Source organism: Caenorhabditis briggsae (assembly GCF_000004555.2).
Source record: "Caenorhabditis briggsae complete genome, chrII, whole genome shotgun sequence".
Classification (NCBI taxonomy): domain Eukaryota; kingdom Metazoa; phylum Nematoda; class Chromadorea; order Rhabditida; family Rhabditidae; genus Caenorhabditis; species Caenorhabditis briggsae.
In genome coordinates, this window is record NC_013486.2 from 3,199,923 (window position 1) to 3,215,890 (window position 15,968).

The following is a 15,968-nucleotide window of genomic DNA, read 5'->3' on the forward strand; positions in this document are numbered from 1 at the left end:
TCAACTGATAAAATATTAGTGACATTATGATAAATAATTTATCAGTTGACAACTTTTCGATATCTTTCACAGGAACCAAGATAATTGAGCTCAAAGTTGAACATTCATGAGGCACATCTGGTAGAGATGCTCCTTCCTCAAATAAAAATTAATTTTACACTTCCACGAACACCTAGACCATCCGCCGTCTCCTCGTATTTTCGACAGACATCAAAAGTCCAAATTTCTCAAAAGTGAACCCCGGTAACAAACACGTGATTCATTCGGGGCCCATCCCAATTAATCTGCAAATCAATCCCCCCTTTGTCGAAGTTTAATGAATTGGATGAGGAATTTATTTACTTTTTTACCTACTTCTCTTTGGGGTAGAAATCGAAGAATCGGAGAAAGTAAAACCGGGTTCAAAGGGCAAATTATGTAAATATTTGTGATGTTAGAGAGGTGAAGCAGAGAAGGGGAGATGATAATAACTAATAATAAGCCGATCGTTTGCTTAGGAGAAGATTCACCCAGTCGTGTTACTGTTCTTCGGCAACATTCCTGCGCAGTACTATGTCTCCTTTTTGGCATTGAAGTTTTGTGACTTTATACCGAGTTACAGTACCACAAGAAGCAACTTTTTTTTGGACCGGGCATACTGTAATCGCTCTAATAAAACCCCACCTTATACGCCTATTTTGAGCTAAATTATCTCGATTCTTTTAAAAGATATCGAAAATCTGTCAACTGATAAAATATTGGTTATGTTATGATAAATTTTTTATCAGTTGACAGATTTTTGATATCTTTAATGGGAAATGAGATATATAAGCTCAAATTTGGCAGTGTGAGGTCATTGTTGACGGTAGTTAACACAAACGGTCCCAACCTCAACTATTGGAAGGATGGCTAACATCTTCCTCACAATCAGTGCTATCAGAAAAGGAAAATGTCTGAAAGTTCCATCTTATACCGAGAACATTGTCTTCTTGACAATTTTAGTATGGAAAATGATTTTTTGAGCCCTGTTATAAAATTTTAAGACATTTTTCATGTGAGTAATACGATACATAAACTTTCATGACGATTTTTTAAACTCTAGATAATGAGAAATAAAAATTTTGATTTGGTTCAGTTCTGGGTTTCTTAATGATTTCTTTCTGTTTTGTTTCTGGTTTTTTTTCTGCATAACACCTACCGTACTTCCTCTAATAGGAGCTCCCAACTTTGAGCACAATTATCTCGATTCCTGTGAAAGCTATCAAAAAGTTGTCAACTGATAAATTATTTATAAAATTATCCGCAAAATTTAATCAGTTGACAAAATTTTGATATCTGTTACAGGAAGCAAGATATATAGACTTAAAGTTGAAGGTTTGAGGGCGTTCCAAATAGTGTTTGATTTACCGTAAACACTAATCACTCGAACCATCAATTTCTTAAAGCGAAGATATCTTATTTTCTGTGAAAGATAGCAAAAATCTGTCAACGGATAAAATGTTGCTGATATTATGACGAACATTTTATCAGTTGATAACTTTTTGATATATTTTACAGGAACCGAGATATATGGGCTCAAACTTTACAGTTTGGTTAGTCCGGGTTTCTCAATGATTTTGGAGAAACTTTTGACCCTGATTTTTTTTTGCTTGGTCTTGGTTTTTTTTCTGCATGACTCATATTTTTCGAACCCATAATTTCGAAAAGGACCAGAAAGTTTTTCAGTTCGTCCAAAATTGCGATTCCACGGTATTTTGTGTACTCCGAGATTCTCGCATCCCGTGAAGAAGACTAACCGGCGATGAAATGGATGCAAAAGTTGTGTAGGCCCTCAGTGTCGGCGTTCGGAGATGAAAGTAAAGTAGCGGACGTGACTCCGAAAATGCGTCGTTCATTGAAACTTATGGCAAGACGAGTTAAGGAATCAGTGAATTGAATTTACAAGCTTTTCAGGTAAAATTCGCAAAATCATCAGATCTTATATTCATAATAACTGCTCTAATTTGTGCATTATTGGGTGGAACCATTCAGCCGACTGTTTTATTAATCGGAGGATGGATCACAGATTTATATTTAACTAATGGAAATGTAAGTGAATTTTTGGAAAAAGATTCTCAGTTCAAAAACAATTTTTAGACAGTAGGGAACGACGAGTTCTTCGATTCAGTACTATCTTTAATCTACGCCGGACTCGGCTTTGGTGTCATAACATTGGTGCTCGCTCTGGTTCAAGGAATATGTATACAGAGAGGGACGAGTCGAATTTTGAGTAATCTTCGCAAAGAATTCTTGGGAGCTATTTTGAGGCAAGATGCTAATTGGTTGGATCAGAACCCATCTGGAAGTATTACTTGTCAATTGAATGAGTAGGTTTTTTTTTCCATTTGATTGGAAAAGCAAAGATAACATTTCAGGAATATCGAAATCATATCCGATGGACTTGGAAACAAATGCTGCATGCTGGTTCGAGGGTTCGCCATGTTCACTTCATCGATTATTGCCTGTTCCTTCATCAATTGGCAATTGACTTTCATCACTTTTACAATGGGACCAGTCTCAGCTTTTGTCTTGCATTTGTTGACCAAGGTAAGTTGGACAACTTTGACTTAATTTATCTTGGTTCTTGTCAAAGATATCAAAAGGTGATAAATTAAAAAAATGTGTCTGATGTACTGATAAACAATTGTCTAGTTTATCACTTCCTGATATATTTAGCAGGAACCGAGATAAATTAATTAGTGGTTGCTCTTCTATTACATGGTGGCGCATAATTACTAAAGTTTAAACTAGCATAAATTTCTAGTAAAACATTGTACTGGGCAGAAATTTGGAATACAAGCATTCCAATCATTCATCAGTAAACTGGCCAAGTTTCAAGCTACTCGATCAACTTCGAGCTGAATTATCGCTTGCCAAAGTTACTTCGTCTCATGAAAATCCCAACGGCGTGCTTGCAGAGCTATTTTTGAAAAGAAAATGTGAAACATAACATCTTTCTGTAGATTTTTTTAATTTTACAATGCCTGAGCTTCCAATTGGTCCAAAAATCAACTCTCTAGCTGCCCTGGGAGCTGAGATATGCGCGTTTGAAGCTCTCCTGTATGCGTCTCTTCAGGGCGGTTAGAGACGCAGTGTGTCTCGTTGTCTGCGTCTCTCACCTTGCCAACTTCAAGAGGCTATATCTCAGCTCCTAGAGATGCTAGAAACCCGATCCTTTCATAACTTTTTGTCAATTTTTTAATATATTTTTGAAATTACCGTATTCTCTTTTCTATGCGTAGTTATTGCTTGTAGGATTTCGATATTTGAACAATCATAACAATACCTAGACTTTTGGGATCGCTGCGAAAATTTCAGTAGCTTTGAATACATGTCTTGATCAGTTCATCAGTCTGTGCCACCCTGTAATAACGGACAACATTCCAAATCATATAGGCCGAAATCACTTTTTCAAAAAAAAAATCATTATTTTCCAGGTTAACGAACTAACAAACACTGTATTGATGACACTAACCACACAATCCCATGCAATAATCGAAGAATCAATTCTAAACGTGCGAACTGTTCAAGCATGCAACGGACAGAATTTCATGATCCGGAAACTCAAAAACGTCAATGAAGAGATCAAAAAGTTTTACAACAAGAGCACATTTTGGGCTGGGTTCTTCGATGGGCTCGCTCTTTTTGTCATCTATTTCATCACCGGAATTTCACTTTTGTAAGTTTCAAAATCGGTCTTCAGTTGACCGTGAAATCTGAGATAGATGGGACCCGTCAAGTTTGAACTCAATTATCTCGGCAATTATCTCGGCTCTTGAAGATATCAAAAATGCGCCAAATGACAAAATACTTCTTCTATTATGATAAACAATGTATCAATTTATAATTTTTTGATATCTGACAGGATCGGAGATAAAATGAATCAAAGTTTATAGTCAATGAGCCGTTCTAATACAGGTTTTACAGTAACTATTTTTATTCCAGCTTCGGTTGCCGTTTATACTTCGAAGGGCAGATCAAAAAAGCTGGAGACGTGATTCTGATTGTCAATACAATTTGTGTTACCGGATACTTTTTGGGACTCCTTGGACCTCATATGTCTTCGCTTCAAAGAGCCGCTGCTTCATTTCAATTGTTGTATAAAACAATATCATCTGCTCCGAAGCCAGGAGAGAAGAATGGAGAATCCAGAACTTTTTCGCCGAAAGGACATATCGAATTTAAAGATGTCAGATTCAAGTATGCAACTAGAGATAAGGAGGTTCTACAGGTACGGTTCTGATCGTCTTACAGAACGTTTTAACGGTACATTTCAGGGTCTATCCCTGGAAGTGTTACCCGGCCAGACTATTGCTCTCGTCGGTACTAGTGGCTGTGGAAAGAGTACCTCCATTGGACTCCTCACTAAACTTTACCGTGCCAGCGAAGGAGAAATTTTAATCGATGGCCATAACATCGACATGCTGGATGCCAAGGTTTTGAGACAACAAATCGGAGTCGTCCAACAAGAACCAAAACTATTCGATGGAACTATTATGGAGAATATCAAATTGGGAAGAAATGTTGATCAGAAGACCATCGAGACGGCTGCAGAAATTGCGAACGCTTCTAGCTTTATTGAGAAGTTGGAGAATGGATATGAAACTAGATTGGGACCTGGAGGAGTTCAGTTGTCGGGTGGGCAGAAGCAAAGAATCTGCATTGCAAGAGCATTGGTAACGTCTCCATCGATTCTTCTTCTTGATGAGGCTACAAGTGCACTAGACTCTCATAACGAGCATATTGTAAATGTAAGTTTATTCTTGAGCCGATCATGGTGAAATGACACATTTCAGAAAGCTCTTACCAAAGCTTCCGAAGGCCGTACCACGATTATCATTGCTCACCGATTGAGCAGTCTTAAAAACGTTGATAGAATCTACGTCTTGGATCAAGGAAAAACAAAGGAAATCGGAAAACACGATGATCTTGTAGCCCTTGGAGGGATCTATGCAAAACTAGCGAAAAGCCAGGAAGTCGAGCAAAGTTCAAAGAAGGATTGGGAGAGAGAAGAGCTCAGAAGGGCCCAAAAAATGAAGAAGAAGAGCAGAAATGTGGAGATTATCGAGGCAAACTCGACAATTCTTCAGGAGCATGAGCACAATTTTGTTGGATCCATCATCACGGAACACGAAGAAGAGCAGAAGATTTCGTTCAGTGGAATTGGGAAATTGATGAACTATCTTCCGAAACATCCAAAGATGTTGACCCTCATAATTGCACTGTCTGTGCCAAGAGCCATTGAATTGTGCTCCTATGGATTGGGAATGTCATTTGCTTTCAATACCCTTCAGGTGAGATTTTTAGTTTTTCTTTTCAAATTTCGCGGCAGCAAATTTGCCGTAAAATCTGTAATAGAAAGATCCCTTAAATTTTAAGTTTGAACCAATTTATCTCGGCTCCTGTGAAAGATATCAAAAATATGTCAACTGATACATTTTTTGTGGCAGTATGATAAACATTTTGTCAGTAGGTCATTTTATGATATCTATCACAGGAAGTATATGGGCTCAAAGTTGACGTGCTCCCATCAGTATAGGATCACATGCTCCCATCAGAATAGGATCGTGCTCAAAGGGGGCATTCACTGATAGGGTCATTTTGAAGTTGTCTCTTACAAGGTAGGTGTTTTCAGACAATCTTGGAGAATTTCTTGAAAAATTCGCACACATATATTGGTTTAGTGAGACAACTTCAAAATGAGAATGTACCCTTTGAGCACGATGCCCCCTAGGCCTACATACCGTAAAACCTGTATTAGGAGGGCCGGACCTTCTATTTTTCGAAGGGATTTTAACGGGGTACTTCAAATTCAGGAACCCTTCTAATACAGGTTTTACGGTATTTCAAATTTAGAGAACCAAAGACGACTACATGACATGGAACTGGATCACACTTGGGGAACAAACGTTAGCTGGTCTCACTTTTTGGACTCTTCAAGCTTCTTTGGTTTGTGAGACTTTTCTGGAAATCTTAACTCTTTGAAATTCCAGATGTACCTTTGTGGCTATATTGCCAATGAGGTGCTCAACGAGGTAAAGGAATCGGTTCTCGGAGAAGTCCTAAACAAGCCGATTCCATATTTTGATAACCCTGAAACTTCTCCATCAGCATGTGTCACCAAGATCATTTCGCATGCTCATAACTGTTATGCGGTGAGTTTTTACAATTTTTTGCTTCAGAAGCAAATTTTTGGTCCGCTACCGGTTACCGTAAAACCTGCAATTGAAGACCCCTGCTGTCAAGTTTGAGCTCAATTATCTCAATTCCTATGCAAGATATCAAAAATGTGTCAACTGATTAAATGTTGGTTATGAAAAAGAGTTTGTCAGTTGACCACTTTTTGATATCTTTGACAAGTATCGAGATAAAATGTCTCAAAGTTAACAGTTAGGGTGCCCTTCTATTACAGGTATTGCGGTATGTGGCAAAAATTTGCTGAGAGTTTCTTTTCTCCAAAACCAAATAATTTCCAGTGCCTGGACCACCGAGCCAGTCGATTCATCATGTTCATCTCGGGAACCGTGTTCTCCTTGATGCTCGCCTTCCCATTCGTATGGGAACTGGGGCTCTTGGGTCTCGGAATCACAATCCTGCTGACAATCTTCAGTCTTCACTTCCTATGGGTTGCTCACAAAGCCCATAGTGAGAAGTCGAGAATGGATAAGAGTGGAGTGTTCGCTGTGGAGATTGTAGAGCACATCAGATCCATTAAACTCCTGGCTGTAGAAGGATACTTTGAGGATCGATTCGCTGATTATTTGAAGATTTCAGAGTGTTACGAGAACAAGGTGAGAGTATACAATCCATTTAGAATTCCCCTTTTCAATCTTCCAGATTGGACTCTTGTCCTCGCTCAACTTCGCTGTCACCCAATCCTACGTATTTGCTTGTGACATGCTTCTTTTCTTCGTTGGAACTATTCTGATCTACCACGGTCATTACACCCCGGATAAGATTTTCTTGGCTTTCAACGGAGCACAAATGTCGGCTTGGGGAGTGATGTACTTCTCCCCGTGGTTCCCAGAAATCATTCGAGGATCTGCTTCAGCTAATCAAATATTCTCTTTGTTTGATAAGACTAAAAATCCAGAGTTCAATGGAAAAGAAAAGCCAGAAATCCATGGAAGTGTAGAAGTGAACGAAGTAGAGTTTGCCTATCCAGCGACACCACATCGTAATGTCTGTGAAGGATTCTCATTGAATATACCAAAAGGTCATTCGATTGCGTTGGTTGGTGCATCTGGATGTGGAAAGAGTACGATAATTTCATTGCTGGAGAGGTTCTACGCTCCGAAAGCTGGAAAAATAAGCATAGATCAAAATGATATTTCCGCGATCGATGTTAACTATCTTCGTCAGAACATTGCCGTTGTCGGACAGGAACCAGTGCTCTTCAACGCATCGATTCGGGAAAATATCACAATTGGAATGGATGATGTGAATCTGCAAGATGTTCAGAATGCTTGTAAAGTGGCCAATGCAGCCAACTTTATTGAGAGTTTTCCATTGGTAAGTTTAAAAAATAGATATTAACAATTTTGGAACTCTCATAGTCAGTTCAACGCCTGACGACCTAGAGACGTTACCGCGAACACTCCAATAGAAATCCGTCAACTTTGAGTTCAGATATCTGATTTCCTGTGAAAAAAATCAAAAAGTGGTCAAGTAATAAAATGTTGTTGATATTATGATAAACATTTTATCAGTTGAGACATTTTTGGTATCTTTTATGAGAACTGAGATAAATGAGCTCGAAATGCGTGTTACCATCGTCTGCTATTCATACCTTAAGACTTTTTTCCTTCAGGGCTACGATACCCAAGTTGGCGAAGGAGGTGCATCCCTATCCGGAGGTCAAAAACAACGAATCGCCATTGCCCGAGCGATCATCAGAAAACCAAAAATTCTACTCCTCGACGAAGCCACCAGTGCACTAGACACCCAATCTGAGGAAATTGTACAAAAAGCTTTGAGATGTGCGACCACAGGAAGGACAAGTATCATTATAGCTCATCGTTTGAGTACGGTACAACATTGTGATACGTGAGTTTTTAATTATAATTTCTTTATTTTTATTGTCAATTTGAGCTAAATTATCTCGGTTCCTTTAAAATATATCAAACAAGTATCAACTAATGAATTATCTATCACAAGATGACTAATATTCTATCAGTTGATAAATTTTTGTTATCTCTCATAGGAACCGAGATTGAGCTTAAAGTTGACAGTATGGACTTCCATTAGAGAAAGTACCGTATACTTTAATTTTTCCAGAATCTACTACATATCTCGAGGAGCCGTTGCCGAGTATGGAACACATGCTGAACTCGTTGCGATGAATAATAAATATGCTAGATTAGTGGCTGCCCAGAGTATGACTTGATTAGATTTATATTAGCAATTTTGTATATAATAACTCAGTCGGGTTTCACCAGAAACATCTTCGAATAAAGTCCGTTTAGACTTTGATTTTCTTTGAAGGATTTTTTTCACATAATGAACTACAGACACGAAAAAAATTACAAATCTTTGAGCTCAATTATCTCGGTTCTTTCAAAAGATATCAAAAATTTGTCAACTTATAAAATGTAGTTAATTTTAAGAAAAACATTTTATTAGTTGACCACTTTTTGATAGCTTTCAAAGGAACCAAGATAATTGGGCTCAAAGTGCACGTATAAGATGGGCTTCTACAAAATCAATACAAATATCGACCAAAGCTTTAAGTTATCGATATCACTCCGATCAATTTGTTAATTGATAACACCGAAACTTTGTTCTTGTTATTTTGTTCGCAATCAATTTGTCTTTTTTCATGAAGAGGACGTCTAGCATCGGAGATCAATCATATGCCGCGTCTCTATTTTCCCTTCTAGAGATAACGTTTTTTCTACTTCACCCTGTCTCTTTTATTTTTTTTAATGTTGGGGGAAACCCATAAAGTTTCTCAATACCTGTTCTGTTGACAAGCGTTTCGATTTTTTGCCTCAATTATTTTTTTTTGTTTCTGGCTGAAATTTTATAACAAATTGGTCTGTTGTGAGATCTTTGCGGTGGGTAACATTTACTTTTACCTCAAAACACTTTTTTAGTGTTTTACGGTTTTTTTCGGTATCATAAAAGGTCTCGACCAAAAATACACTAAATTTTTAATTACCCTTATTTTCGTTTATTACACCAGAAACACTCAAAAACAGAGTCTTTTTTCTAGGCAGAATAGATGTTTCCTTTTTCTACTTCTCTTTTTCGCCAAAACGTTAGTTTCGTTATCTTCTTATTCATTAGAAAAACTGTCAATCTTCGTTTTTTTCTGTCCTTTCAGACGCAGTACTGTTCAATGACTACACCCCATACGAACACCACCACTCAAAAGAGCGTCATGTATCGAATTCCATCGGAGAGGACTTGTGAGTTTTTACACTACCAACTTTGAGCTCAATTATCTCATTTCCTGTGAAAGATATCAATTTTTGTCAATTGATTACTTATTCATCATAATTTCAGAAACATTATATCAGTTGGCACATTTTTGCTAGCTCTTATAAGAACCGAGATAGTTGAGCTCAAAGTGCACGTATAGGGTGGGCTCCCCTTAGAGGAAATAGGTAATTGCGCTCCTGCTGAATTATCTCGGTTCCTGTGAGATATATCAGAAATCTGTCAACTGATACAATTTTTTCATAAAATTACCCAACATTTTACTAGTTGACAAACTTTTGCTAGCTCTCATAAAAACCGAGATAATTGAGCTCAAACTTAAATTATAGGATGGACTTCTATTAGAGAATTTTCGGTAAATTTGATCAAAGTCTATTATTTGTGGTTTTCCAGCAAAAAGAATCCGAAAGTTCTGGAAAATTTGAAAACTCAAACTGTAAAAATGTTTCTCAAAATGGAATCCGTTAGAGATTACTGTAGAAAAGTAAGAGCAAAAATCAAGTTATTAGAAACTTTTGGACCTACTTACCTTCAAATTTGAGCCAATTTATATCAGTTCCTGTGACAAATATCTAAAATTTGTTATGATGTTGGTGATATTTTGATATGCATTTTATCAGTTGACCACTTTTAGATAATTTTAAAAGAACCGAGATAACTGAGCTCAATTTTGGTATGCTTGAAATTCGAAACTTAAATATTCAGTGGAAAGTCTTCACGAGATGATTGGGTCCCGAATGTCCAAGATGTCTCTTAAAAACACACTTCGTGGAATTTCGAATCCCTATGAAAGAGATGAATCCGAAGGAAGTGAGGATATGATTTTCGAGTTGTTCAAAATTCCCAACAAAAATGAAGCATCAATTGGAAAACTATTGACGGTTCTCCGTCAACTCGGTCTTCGTGACGATGATCCTCGTTTAGTCCCAATGATGGAAAAGATCAGGGATTTCGAAAAAATCGCAGAGGAGAAAATTGCGGAAGCCAAAGAGCAAAAACATTGGAAACTGACCAAGGAGCAGTTTAAGGAGTAAGACTAGTCAAAATGCAAATATGCCCTATTAAAAATTTTCAGGTGCATCGCTCCAAGCATCGACATTGTGTCCCGTGCACTTCAAACCGATATGGTGATTCCGAATTGGATAAATTTTGTGGAGAAGATCAGAAATATCTATAACGAGTGTAAAGAAATAAAAGACGGGCAGGTGGCAACCTATATTCCACAATTGGCAAGACAGTCACCGCACTTGTGGGCTGTTTCGTTGTGCACTGTTGATGGGCAGAGGGTATGGAGCACATTTGCTTCTGGAATATTCTAGAAAAGCGTTTCAGGCCTCATTTGGAGATGTCAAGCACAACTTCTGTGTTCAATCTGTGTCCAAGGCATTCAACTATGCCATCGTGGCATCTGATATCGGAGCAGATGTGGTGCATTCCTATGTTGGACAAGAGCCAAGTGGACGACTATTCAATGAGATTTGTTTGGATTCTACTAGTGAGTTTCATTTATTTGACTATCTCACAAAAAAGCTAGAAATTTGTATATTTTTGCATACTGGTTTTTTATTAAATTGCGCATCGGTTCAGCTCTCTTTTGGTCTAAACATCAAGTTTCTAGGACCTCTAGAAGCCGAGATACAGCCGCTAAAGGTTTTGAGAGACACAGACGGTTAGAGTGTCTTGTTGTCTGCGTCTCTCACTTTCAAAACATCAAATCGCTGTAGCTCGGTTACCAGACGGCTTAGAAAACTGATTATTTGCAGAATACAATGAAATATTGCCCAGAATAATATAGTGCACAGAGTTCCAAAAGGCCTGGTCAAAGATCGCGCCTCATTGTCAGAACTCGCAATTATTTCAGACAAAGATTTTTGGAACCCTGTGCAAACCAGTTTCCAAAATGAACTTTTTAGAAAAATTCAAAAAATCTAGTTCTCCAATAAACGAACATTTCCAGACAAACCCCATAATCCGATGGTCAACTCTGGAGCAATCGTTATCACCTCACTGATCAAAAACAAGACCAACATGGCTGATCGCTTCGATTTCGTCCTCAACCAGTACCGTAAAATCGCCGGAAACGAGTACATCGGATTCAACAATGCCACGTTCCTATCAGAAAGAGCTACAGCTGACAGAAATTATGCGTTGTCGTATTTTATGAAAGAGAATAGATGTTTCCCGAAAGAGGTAAGAGAAAATATAAGAGGACTTCCCCTTATAGAAGCTCACCCAACCCGTCAATTTTGAGCTCCATTTGATTTCTGTTAAAGATATCGAAAAATTGTCAATTTTTGAAATATTCGTGATGTTATCTTTACCATTAACAATCACCGAAATCTGTGTGTGTGTGCGCGCGCCAATTTGTTGCCAGGTCGCCGACTCTAGCGAAGTCATCAATGGACCAAAATTTCTCAAATTTCCACAGATAATCCGAAATACCAGCAAGATAATGCCAGAATTTTTATTTTTTCGAAATCTTGATTTTGAATAATTTATCAGATGAATAATTTATCAGTTGAGAGATTTTTGGTATCTCTCATAGAGACGGAGATAATTTAGCTCAAAGTTGATGGTTTGAGCAAGCTTCTACTGTATCAAAAGAGATACGGTATCATTAGATCCTTAAAATTTTCCAGACAGAATCCCTTACCGATGCTCTTGACTTCTATTTCCAATTGTGCTCCGTAGAGGTGACATGTGAATCGTTAGCTGTGATGGCGTCCACTCTAGCCAATGGAGGAGTCTGCCCAATCACTAATGAGACGTGTATTGCTCCGAATCCATGTCGGGATGTGCTCTCGTTGATGTACTCCTGTGGAATGTATGATGCATCTGGACAGTTTTCGTTCAATGTTAGAATCTCTAATTTTCTAAAAAAATTATTTAAAAAATTGCAGGTCGGCCTCCCAGCAAAATCTGGAGTGTCTGGCGCGATGATTGTCGTGGTACCTAATGTGATGGGTCTTTGTCTATTCTCCCCGCCATTGGATACCCTTGGAAACAGTTGCAGAGGAGTTGCGTTTTGCAAGAAACTTGTGTCCACGTTCAACTTCCACAATTACGATTGTTTGGTGCATAACTCAAATATGAAGAGTGATCCGAGACGGTAAGCAGTATCTATCAGTATCGAAGATGTATAGAATCTGAGTTTTGCAGACGAGACATAAGAGAACGAGATCGTCTGATTCCTGTATTCCATGTGGCGCGTGCTGGAGATCTCCCAACGATGAGAAGACTCTACATGCAGGGAGAGGATCTGAACACTTCGGATCATGACGATCGAACAGTTTTACACATCGCCGCTACAGAAGGATATGAAACCATGATCAAGTTCTTGGTCAATGTGGCAAAAGTTGATGTGGAGAAAAAAGATCGATGGGGGAAAAATGCGTTGGATGAGGCAAAGTTCTTTGAGCACACCGGGGTGGCGAGGTTTTTGGAGAAGGCTATGAAGAGGGTAAGACTTTGAGATTCTGAGATTCTGGGGTTTTGAGATTCTGAGATTCTGGGGTTTTGAGATACTGAGATTTTGAGATTCTGAGATTCTGAGATTCTGGGGTTTTGAGATTCTGAGATTCTGGGGTTTTGAGATACTGAGATTTTGAGATTCTGAGATTCTAAGATTCTGAGATTTTGAGATTCTGAGATTCTGAGATTTTGAGATCCTGAGATTCTGAGATTTTGAGATCCTGAGACTCTGATATCCCGAGACTCTGAGATCCCGAGATCCTGAAATTCTGAGATTCGACAAAAAATATATAAATCATCAATTTTCAGCCAGAACAACACCGCAAAGATTCGGTCTCCTCGCTGGACACAGACGACGAAATCGACGATGACGGATTCCCAGAAAAGCCATGTTTTACTATTGAATAGGCAATTTTCTTAACATTTTACAGCCGCTGATTGCATATTTCTCTCATTCTTCATTTCAAAAAAAAACAAACAAAGACATAAAATTGTTACTACTCCCATAGATCTTTTTATGTTTCTCTTTTCCTGGTTGCCCAAAGATCAAAATGTGTCAACTGGAATTTTTAGAAAATAGATGGATATAAGGAAACATCATTTTTGAGGTAAACGAGAAAAAAACAAGAGTGACAAATTTGACCTTGTGAATATAAGTTTACACCGAAAATCTTCTGTGTATTCATTCAGTGTCATCTGATTTCTCCATTTACATGTTTTCGGTTTTCAGATATTTCGATTTTTAAATTTTCTAGATATTCAGGAATCTAGAAATCTAGAACTTAAATAATCTAGGGCTAATTTATTGCAATTACTCTAATAGAAGCCTGGTGGGCTTAGCCCATCCTACCCCGTTAACTCTGAGCTCAATTATCTCGGTTCTTATGAGAGTTATCAAAAATATGCCAACTAATAAAATAATTATCATAATGTCACCAACATTTTATCAGTTGATGTATTATTGATACCTTTAACAGGAATCGAGATAATTGAGCTCAAAGTTGACGGCTTGGGTGGGCTTCAATCAGGAGAAATTCGGTATCGTTGAATTTTTGAATTTCAGCGCCAACATTTTATGCCATTTTTTTGTTTTCAGTTTCAATTTCAGTTTTTGATCTGTCTCTGTAACTTCATACGTATTTGCTCCATTGTTTTTTTTTCGATTTCTAAATCAACATTAGTTTGGTTTCTGTACTTTTCATAAGAATGACCGAAATTTATATCAATTCCATATTATTAAAAGTTTTTTTTCGAGTTTTTTCTTCTCCCAAAATTGCCAGCACCTGTCTAGAGTTTCCGATTTTTATCTTTCCAGAATGTAGAAATAAATGAATCTCATCGTAAGAGTTCTGGAATCTTGGAATCCGTGAATTACGTACTTGTTCTAGTAGGAGCCCACCCAAACTGTCAACTTTGAGCTCATATATCTCATTTTTTGTGAAAGATATCAAAAATTCTGCCAGGGTGAAATATTGGTGATAATATGATGAATATTTTATCAGTTGACAACTTTTTGATATCTTTCACAGGAAATGAGACATATGGACTCAAAGTTGGCGGTTTGGGTAGTACTCAATTAGAATCTTAACGACGTTTGTATTCACTACACATATTGGAATAAAGAAATTATCGAATTTCAGAATTTCAGGATCTTAGAAACCTAAACTTTCAAAATACCTTTGTAATTATCCATCGGAATGTCAAAAAAGTTGCAGTTTTTGACCTGAATCTGTAAATGCATACGTCTTTGCTCTTCTCTATTTCGAGAGCAATATTTTGTTCTTTCCAGACCAATGACCCACAACTTTCAGTCTTCCCCCAATTTTTCCTTTCTTCCCAACCTTCTTTCCAACCAGTCTTTGAAAATACCACCTGTCCACATGATTTTTTCGCTGTTTTCCACCCAATTCATCTTCCTCTTCTTCTTTCCCTTCCCTCTCCTTTTTACTATGTATTTGTTTGTCTTTCCATTTCTCTCGTTCGTTCTTTGATACTCTATCTTAATGCCTTTTGACATTTTTATTGTGTTTTGTTCCACTTTTTTTGGTTTTTTGTTTGATTTTTTAAGTGAAAGATGGGATCAATTTCCACAAAAACAACAGTGATGATTCAATCTTTCCGAAGTTAGGTATCACTTTGTTTCCTCGATTTTGTGTATTTTGATTTTTTGGATTTAAACCAACTGATTTCCAATTCAAACATTAATTTAATTTGAATTACCAGAGAAAAAAAAACCGGTATAAAAGTTCGCTCACGGGTTCATAATCTGAACTGTGGATTCTTTCAAAAGCACCTCCTTTCTTGTTCATTGGCGGAGAGAGAGGAAACAACACAACAAATGGTTTATCAGTTCTATTATCTTTTTTCTCCTGCGGTGCACTTTTTGATTGTTTTCTGTATTCTTTTGAAATAGTCAATGATCTTTATTTTTTCTTCATTCTTCTGAAAGTTAGTTTTGGTAAAAAGTCTTGTGACATTTTTCGCAGTTTCAGCGTTTTTCAAAGAATTTGAAACAATTATCAAAGTTTAGAAGTGCTTGTTTATCATATTTCCTCTAATAGAAGCCCAGCCAAACCGGCAACTTTGAGCTCAATTATCTCGATTCCTGCGACAGATATCAAAAATGTGTCAATTGATAAAATATTGGTGATAATATGGTGAACATTTTGCTTTGTTAATAGATTTTTGATATCTTTTATAGGAACCGAGATAAATTGGCTCAAAGTTGAAAGTTAAGGGGTGGAGTTCTATTAGAGGAAATACGGTATGTCTAGAAACTTTTTTCCTAGTTTTAAACATATTTTGCATTTACAATTCTATTTTGAAAATAAACCCATAGTAATTCAAAGACTAGAAACACTCTAAAGTCTTACATTCATAGCGAGAAATTTTAGAAAATGTGAATTTCATAAATTTAATTTTATTCAGATTCAGTCTTCAACTTTTAGAAGAATTAAGACCTAAATTTTTGTAATAAATCTACAGTAATCGGAAAACGATTTTAGAAACTCCAGACTTCAAAAATCAAAAATCTCGGA

At 37.2% G+C, this 15,968-nt stretch overlaps 2 protein-coding genes across 2 annotated transcripts; both read left to right on the forward strand.

Annotated features, from left to right (window-relative positions):
• Nucleotides 1-884: 884 nt before the first annotated feature.
• On the forward strand, nt 885-8,404 carry Cbr-pgp-11 (the record flags this gene model as incomplete). The annotated part of the gene is made up of 13 exons (XM_002629948.1): nt 885-980; nt 1,933-2,067; nt 2,116-2,345; nt 2,394-2,565; nt 3,456-3,697; nt 3,964-4,249; nt 4,296-4,769; nt 4,815-5,312; nt 6,012-6,173; nt 6,495-6,809; nt 6,856-7,530; nt 7,829-8,064; nt 8,296-8,404. The coding sequence occupies 13 exons, from the start codon at nt 885-887 to the stop codon at nt 8,402-8,404; spliced, it is 3,630 nt and encodes a 1,209-aa protein (XP_002629994.1).
• Nucleotides 8,405-9,241: 837 nt separating this feature from the next.
• On the forward strand, nt 9,242-13,338 carry Cbr-glna-2 (the record flags this gene model as incomplete). Its single annotated transcript, XM_045241873.1, has 8 exons — nt 9,242-9,428; nt 10,165-10,489; nt 10,535-10,745; nt 10,792-10,954; nt 11,417-11,649; nt 12,099-12,568; nt 12,619-12,919; nt 13,240-13,338. The coding sequence occupies 8 exons, from the start codon at nt 9,242-9,244 to the stop codon at nt 13,336-13,338; spliced, it is 1,989 nt and encodes a 662-aa protein (XP_045095170.1).
• Between the last annotated feature and the right edge of the window lie 2,630 nt (nt 13,339-15,968).